At 37.3% G+C, this 8,584-nt stretch overlaps 1 protein-coding gene across 3 annotated transcripts; it reads left to right on the top strand.

Moving 5' to 3' along the window:
- The first annotated feature begins 954 nt into the window (after nucleotides 1-954).
- On the top strand, nucleotides 955-7,393 carry LOC109210928. 3 transcript variants are annotated; one of them, XM_019374412.1, is made up of 5 exons: nucleotides 955-1,169; nucleotides 2,460-2,545; nucleotides 2,637-2,789; nucleotides 2,930-2,973; nucleotides 4,380-7,393. In XM_019374412.1, the coding sequence occupies exon 5, from the start codon at nucleotides 6,535-6,537 to the stop codon at nucleotides 7,279-7,281; it is 747 nt and encodes a 248-aa protein (XP_019229957.1). In that variant the 5' UTR covers nucleotides 955-1,169; nucleotides 2,460-2,545; nucleotides 2,637-2,789; nucleotides 2,930-2,973; nucleotides 4,380-6,534; the 3' UTR covers nucleotides 7,282-7,393. The 3 variants fall into 3 exon arrangements, with proteins under 3 accessions (XP_019229957.1, XP_019229958.1, XP_019229959.1); XM_019374413.1 differs by having other exon boundaries at nucleotides 2,879-2,973; XM_019374414.1 differs by lacking the exons at nucleotides 955-1,169; nucleotides 2,460-2,545; nucleotides 2,637-2,789; nucleotides 2,930-2,973 and adding an exon at nucleotides 4,184-4,246.
- Nucleotides 7,394-8,584: the final 1,191 nt, after the last annotated feature.

Genomic DNA, 8,584 nt, shown 5'->3' with positions numbered 1-8,584 from the left:
TTTACTGAAATTGATTCGACTTTTTGAAGTGTGTTATTCGATATATACTGTTGTCATGACATGAATTGTTAATCATACTTTCAGAAACAGAAACAGTAATACTGCATAGAAACGGAACTTTAAAACTAAGTGAAAGTTGAATATGTTACCTTCGAATCCTTTAAAACCAATTCCATTGAACAAGGTAATTCAGGCTTAAATCGATCCAGAATTACCCACATTCAAACGACTCTAACTTTGGGATTCCATTGCATTGAGATTTCTCTGATTTCATGAAATTGCCTAGCCATATTTGCAAAGCAGTTGTAATCAGACTGGTATACTGAATAGAAAAAATAGGGATTTGAAGATATAAAGAGCATAAACCAATCAGTTATGGAGGTGTAGATAAAACAGGGATTTTCGGTTGGAAGCCGACGTTCGGAAGCACGATCGGTCGTGGTTCATCCTCCGACGTTTTTTTTAAATTTTTATTTATAAAAATAATTGCAAATTTGAGTGTGTAGTTTTTTTATTTTAAAACAGCCAAAAAAAAGTGGGAGGATTTTTTTTTTAATAAAGCTGTGTAATAAATAAATAAATAGAATAACTGTCAAAACGTTGGAGGAAGTATAAAATTATTTTGAGATTTGCAGGTTGCAAGTTAATTTTCTGATTTGTAGTTTAAATCAATTTTAAACTCCAACAATCTCGAATATTTGTCCTAAAATTTGACATGTGTTGAATTGTGGTTATTCCACTTGGCAGCCTATCATAATTTTGCTTTTGTTATTCTATACAGATAGAAGATTAGATTAATTTGAATTCATATTATCTTATACGATACAATTAAATAATCGAAAAATCAAACTGGACTAAACCGGAAAGAAACAAACTTAATCTAACTAAATTTATTTTAGTTTGGATTAGAGGACATCGATCTTTTCAAAACCTTAAAACGAAAAATCAAAACGGAACAATGCAAAACAAACCGAAAAATTGGATGCACGCCTTTTCTTAAGGAGGGAAAAGGAGAGACAGCTAAGGGCACCGCAAAAACTAATGCGGGGGTAAAGCAAAAACTTGACTGAAAATAAATGGGAAGAGCATTCCTTTCTCGGACGATATAATTTCTTTCCCTCTCTTCCCCTCTTTCACTCTGTTCAATTTCTTCGATCATGCCACGGAAGGTAATTCTCTCCTCTCAGTTTGTATAAACATTAATAATTGCTCTGATTGTTTTCTCTTTTTTACATCAGTTGATTTTGCTATTAATAGTATGTAATTTCCGATTAAGCTTTTCCCCAGTTCCCGCCCTCCATTTATTATAACTAGCTAGTTACTATGTTATGTTACTTCTTGTAAAATAATTTAACTGCAATGATATTGCGATTGTTGCTTCATTGTGTGTGTGCATTTATGTCTTGCAATGTTACTCCACTTGATTTTATAGCTACATATGCAAATTTCTGTATGTGGAAAGTGTACTTTAGGTGCTAAAATGGGCAAATATATAGCATCAAAGTCTTTCTAGAAGGGGATATCGGTTCAGTGTCTGCTTAAGATGGCCAACTTCCAGTCGAACAAGTCCAAATTAAGGAAAGGGAAGTTACTTTTTAAATGTAAAGTAGCATTGGAATAAAGTAGTTTTGCGTCATTGTTGTTTATCATTAAGAATATTACTGAATAGGGAGATCAAAAAATTTAATTGGAAGAACTTTCTCTTCTTTCCTGGAAAGAGGATGATTGACTACTGGGCATAATATGGAGAGAATCTTCTTATAACTTATACAGATAACTAATTTATTTTGCGGAAGCCATCTATGCACATGAGATAAACAAGAAGAGAAGGGTGGTTGCACTTCACTTGTTATGTATTTTTCAACTGAATCGCATAATGCCCCTCTACCTCGACCTTATGTAACATGTGGACTGCACTGAAATTGGTAACTTTTCTATCCATTACAGAGGCAAAAGAAAATAAGCTTCTCTTCACGTGTTTTTTCTTTGATCATTAGTTGTCGTGCTTTCCTTTATGGTGTCTTTTGCCCCCCGTCTATCCTTGATCCCGCAGTGGTAAACATTGCTAGCTAATAACATTCTGTTTAAGGATGTTTCTTAGTTTTTCTTTTCCTTATTCATCTTTATTTCCAGCAGTTATTACATGATTCAGTAGCTTTCCTGCGTGTTTCTCTTCTAAAACTGAAAAGAAACGATAAGGAAAATCAAACTGCTCAGAAGAAGTCACTGGAATTTGTAATGTTGGCAAGAGAAGAGGATGAATATGAGCAAGATTGAAGTAGCCAGAAAGATAGAAAAAAATAGCGAGAGGAGAGAGAGTAATTAGAAGGATGGACCAAGCAGCTTCTGAGTAGCACTATGGCCTCATAAGTCATAACTGAGGAAGCTTCAGATTGCCGTATAGCAACTGTATTAGTAACTTCCAACAATATTCTCTCACTGTTTGCATTAAAATGCAGACTTCAAGGCAAAATATGCATCATGTGTTATTGACAGTAAAAAAGAGATCCTCTAAAAGAGTTCAGCTACAGAAAGCTTGGTTTGGGTATGCCACCTATCTTCCTTTCGACCAATTTTAGAGTCATAGTTATGCAGGATGAATTGTGTTTGTTTATTTTTTTGCATGTGTATTTAAGCTTGGCTTAGATCAAATTCAAGTCAAAGTTGCAGCATGCCCTGAAGAGAAATCCAATGGCTTTCAATAAGAGAGCATGCAATGGTGTAGGTCAAAGTTGCAGCATGCCCTGAAGAGAAATCCAATGGCTTTCAATAAGAGAGCATGCAATGGTGTAGGTGCTCTTACCATGCCTCATTAGCGCTTAGTTATGATTAATTTTCAGCTGATAATCTCATTCAGATGTGTGGGTTTATTGTTTAGTGCATTAGGTTGTGAGTTGCTTGAACTTCATCCATGCCTTTTATGCTGCAGCTTGTTTGATGGAGAGCTTATGCGTTTGATTCAGTCCTCTTTGGGTAGGTAACAATGACATTTATTCTCATGACAATTCACTTTGATTCCTTTTTTTGGTTCTACAAGTGAAGTTCCCATATTTTTCTTTCATTTTTCCCGTTTATTTATGCTGTTCTTGGTGAGCATGTTCAGAACGGTACTCAGAATGCACTGTTAGCTAGAGGATCAGCCTCTCTGTCATCCTCACTTCTTCTAAACAAGCCCCGTTCTGAACTTGCTTTTTGATAATGGAGATAAAGGCTTCCATTCTGTTGCTTTATATGGGTATAGACGATATATACCAAGACTTTATGCTCTAATCCTAAACTAGTTGGGATCAGCTGTACACTCCTCTGTATTCATTCTGCTTTATTTGGGGTAGTTTCATTCCAATACTCAATAATTTATCTTTTCTAGAACTAGATGCTCCCTAAATCTCACACATTACTTAAGAATTCATCATAATTTGATAATTTTATGCTGAAGCTGAGATGTAGAATCTTTCTCCTTTATCCGGACCTGAGAAGACACCTATACAGAAGCTCACGTTGGTGAAGTTATGGATGTAGGCAACACATGCTAAACATTCTTTTTTTGGAATGGTATTAATATGTTAAGTACTAGGGCAAATGATAGAGATATTCCTTAAAATAAAGAGTAAAATTGTTTCATCCTTCATTATGGTCATTCCTTTGCTGCGATCATGCACTCCCCAAAAGTAGGTTTGAGGTCATTTGGGATTAAGACATGTTGATGGCATCGACCAAGATATTTTAACTTGTTTTGCCTTCTTTGACGTGTTGTTTCATCTATGAGTTAAATGGCATGATACTACACTTTTTGTTTAATTCTCTTTCCTCCACTAGTTAGCATTCTTGTGTAGTGATGAATAAAGACAATTATGAGAAATATTTCTGTCAGATTTCATATATACTAGTAGACTTTGTTTTTTATGTTTGTGTTTTTGAAAACAAAAGAGTAAACTTCTTATTGGCTTGATTGGTTAAGAATGTAAAAGAGGGACTCTTTATGTAAGAAAAGAATCTTAGGTTACCTACAATATGGTAGGTAAAAACTAGATTTATGCCTGCCACCCAAACTAATTGGGGTCAGCATATGAATATCACTGTACATTTCGCTCTATTTGGCCCGGTTTATTCCAATATTGAATGAAGGGTTTTCTATCACTAGATATTCTCTATATTTTGTATTGACACAGATATCTCTAACCAGATTAAGAAGACTCCTCATAGTACTTGACAAGTAGCTATGTAGATCTTGCTTCTATTATATCAAGTAGGTGTCACCTATATAGATCTTTTGCTTCTATTATGTCTTATTTGCCCTACTTTTGCATAGATTCCAAGAAAATGTAGGGTTTTCAAAGTTTTTTCATGTGATTTTAGATCTATATCATTCCTTTTAACAGGTTCATGCTTTCACACTTGCGGATCAATGCATTTGGAGGTCTACATAGGAGATGATTGAAAGACTTCAAGCGTCTTTCTCTCTTTTTATCCTCTATGTGTGCTATTTGCACATTCTGTTGGATGTGGTATTTCTGAGCTTGTCTAATAAGGTAAGTAAGTATTCAATAGTTAAGTAAGTAATGTCTTAAGGTATCTATATGGTATTCTATAGTATTTTTCTTATTCATGTACAGTGAATCACGACATATGTGAATCTAGGCATATAATACCTTAACATTCAACATGCTAGTTCAAACTCAAAGTGGTGAAACAAACTTGAGTTTGCTTATTATGAACATAGAAAACTGCCACTGAAATCTTGTAGGAAAACTGCTATTGGGATAATGGTCAGAGAGATGCATGCAGTGACAAAGATGATTCATTATATTCCATCCATTGGACCATATCCCAATTCCATTCATTTAATATCCCTTTGGTGTCATTGACATAACAGATGCTCTTCTATTCCATCTCTTTCTATTCTTTTCTTTTCTATACATGGAAAGTTCAACTGGAAAAAAGAGCAGTGGGACGCAGGAAGAAGAGAGACATTGCGCCTTAAGCAGAGAAACGAGAGCGCTGGTTGTTAGAGAGAGGAGGGGTGCTGGCAGGAGTGTTCATCTTTCAGTTTGCGTTTTGTCAAATTTCGTTCCGGTTCTCAGTTTTTGGTGAAACTGAACTAAAATAAATATGGTTAGGTTTGGGTTTTCTCGTTATGGTTCGGCTATTTCATTTTTGTTTCGACTTAACTAGGCCTCCTGAAATTGGGCCTCGAAAATAATTTACTTAGATATAGAAGTAGATTCATATTTCATAATAGTAGTAGTAGTAGTAGTAGTAATAGTAATAATAGTTCCATAATAAACAAAAAAAAGAAGAAGAGGATAATTACACATGTAAAGCTAAAATGCTTTATCAATGCCCAAAAATATTTCAAAGAGAGAACATGGCATTGCCAATTCGTTAAGAAATTTAAATTAGTCACGAATTAAGGCAGCCCTATGAACTTTATTTACCAATACACATAAATCATACAAATACTTTAAAGCAAAGAGAAAAGAATCACACCTTTCTCTATAGAATCTAGAAAACTGGAAAATATGTCTTTCATCAAAGCTATCTCTTGGCCAGCCCTAGAACTTGGGGGAAGATGCCATCGAAAACTCAACGTAGGGCAGGAGCCGCACTTTTCGTTGTCCGAGGAGCACACTCTCAGGCGCAAGGGTTTCTTGGAATCTTGTCTGATTGGGTCTTTCTCCAAATGGGTTGCTTCTCCAGAGGCTGTTAGAAACTGGGCAGCAGAGGCATGGAACGTCAAGGACGGGCTGAAAATATCGCAACTGAGGGACACGCAATATCTCTTTCGATTTGTCGACAAGTCTCAAGCTTCAGAAATTCTTGTCAGAGGAAGCAGGTGGTTCGATGAGAACTTCTTAAAGCTAGACAGATGGGTGGAGCACGATGGGTGTCTCGACCCTTGTTTCATCGGCGAAACATTGGTGGTCAACATGGTGGGTCTCCCAGTGTATCTTTGGTGTCTTGACCTATTCAAGAAGATTGGGGAAATCAGTGGGGGCTTTATTGATGTCACTTGCAGCCTACACGATCTCTCGCGAGTGAGGATTGTGGTTAGGAAAGGTGGCAGAATCCTTGTCTCCACTGTGGTGTAAGATGGCTACTTGAGTTATTGGGTTTGGTTGAGCCTTGAATTTCGCCCTATCTTTATGCCTGTGATAGTGGCGGAAGAAAAAGGGTAGGTCAAATAGAAGAGAGGGGAGGGGAAATCAGTCTCTGAAGAGAGGGGAGGGCTCACCGGATCAGTGGGCTACGCAGAATAAGAAGTTAGATCAAGAAGAGACAGGGGGATTTGAATTCGGGAGAAGAAGACAAAATTTTATCAAGAGGAAAAGACGTGAATGCCCCTGGGTTAGTGATGCGGACTGGAAAGGTAGAATGGACCGGTCCTCTTTTAATCATCATAGGGCCGGACAAGTTTTCAGCAAGTATAGGCCTGGGCCTCCACACATGGGCCCAACAACTTTTCCCAATTCTATTAAAATTGATCCTAAGGGGCCCAAATAATTTCGAGCTGCGTCTGATAAGGCTCCTAAGCATATGGGAACAATCGCTCCTTCTTCTTCTGCCAATGGTGCTTCACACAGTGATATTTCTTCTCCGAACTCTAGTGTCCTGCTCCCCTCTTCGATGGTCGTTGCTTCAGGGGCAGCACAGACTAAAGCTGGTGGTGTTATTTCACGGCCTCCCGCCTCTAATGGACCCGGCTCCATCGCCCCCTCATCTTCTCCTGTGCTTAGCTGCGCTGAGGTTACACTTCAAGCTCCTTTTGGGGAGATTGTTGCGCATGCCCCAATTGATGTTATTGCCGGACCAGCAATTCCTGTTAATATGCCGCCAAGGGTTCCATGCTCTCTTCCTTCCCGCTACACTGCTGGCGTTTCTGGACATTCCTATAGCAGCAGAGTGCTAATCTCAGAGGTTGATGCCTCTCAAGGAAATGGTGAGATCCTTCCGGCACCTAAAGTTCCTATTGCTAGCAATGCTATGGTCTTGTATTCCTCCGGTAGGAGCAAGGAAAAGGTACATATAGAAGACGCTTGTCCAATTCCGTCACGGACTGGAGGAGGGGATATGTCCTTCTGGATGGAGGATAAACTATTAAACTTCAGGAAGATTTTAGGTGTTTTTTTTGAAGGGAAGGAAGATAGGGTGTTAGAACTATTGAGGGAGATTGAGCAACAATCTTCTTATGATGGTGCAAGGAGGGAGTTGGGTCAAGGTGTTAAGCAAAATAATTTAGGGGATGTAGTGGTGTACCGGTTGATACCCAATTTTTTCCTATAATAGTTTTCAAAATGCATATACAACTCCAAAACTATGTATTAGCATCAATTAATATTTCTCCATAATTTCTGCATTTTAAGGGTTTTAATTAATTTATCCCCAGTACTCTCATTTATATAAACAATTACTAATTGCATCACAAATAGTTTTATAATAATTTTGTGGCTTAATTTTATCATTTGCATTTGTACTAAGTTTTAATTATTGCACAAACAGCCACATTTGCATTTTTGGGGTTATAATTGCAATCACTTTGCAATTATAGCCCATGCATGCATTATTGCATTATTCTACCAGAAAATAGCTTTTTATATTTTTTTAAATACTAAATAATTATTTTAAAACATTTCTAGATATGAAAATCATTTTTTGTAATCTGTTAATTATATTTTAAAATTATTTTATCAATTAAATGGGTATTTAACAAATGACTCCTTTTATTTTTCGGACCTAGCCTAATTAAACAACCCAAATTCGGTCCCAATTCAATTAAAACCAGCCCAAACCAATCAGACCTAGGCCACTTAAATCCAACCCGCCCCAACCCCAGGATCAATCGCGACCGTTGATCTTTGGGTCCGTATCATTCCTTTCCTTTTTTAATTCCCAAATACCCCTAACCCTAATTCATTTTACACAAAACAGCCCCCCTAAAACTCCTCTCCTCTCCGTCTCTCTCTGAGGCCCAACCCTAACCCTAGCCGCCCCCACCCAAAACCAGCCCTAATCCCTCCGATTCTCACTCGATCCATGGATTTCCATGGGTGTTTGAGACCCCTGCAGGCCTCCTACTTCCACCGGTTGCTCGATTTTGTGATTTCATGGAAAGATTTCGAAGAGATCTAGTCCAGATCTTGTTCAAAACTCTCTAAGAGTCTGTCTATGGTCTGCGAGTGCTTTCTATCGATGTTTTGCGGCTCAAATCTCTGATTCAAGATCAGATTCTGTTTACCCTTTCCTTTTTCTTCAAAACCCTAATGTTTGGACTTGAATTTGTCCAGATCCTTGTAGATCTGGAGCGATTTTGAGTTAGTCACTGATTTTTCCTTAAAGTTCCCTTATTTCTTTACTGATTAACCGATTTTTAAGCACTTTGTTATATTAGGGTTTGGTTTTCTCATTATTTGTTGGTCGAACCTCTGTGTTTGAAGTAGTTTCGGGTTTCCATGACTGTTTCTTTAAGATTCTCCTGATCTTCCTACTATTAATCAACCCTAAGTTTTCTTAAAACTTTTTAGGGTTTCCACTTCTGTTTTTGCAATAAAGTTTTCTGAGATTCTTATGTTTTGTTTAATCTTTCTCG

This window comes from Nicotiana attenuata, unplaced genomic scaffold, assembly GCF_001879085.1.
Source record: "Nicotiana attenuata strain UT unplaced genomic scaffold, NIATTr2, whole genome shotgun sequence".
Lineage (NCBI taxonomy): Eukaryota > Viridiplantae > Streptophyta > Magnoliopsida > Solanales > Solanaceae > Nicotiana > Nicotiana attenuata.
This window is presented reverse-complemented; position numbering and strand designations above follow the sequence as displayed.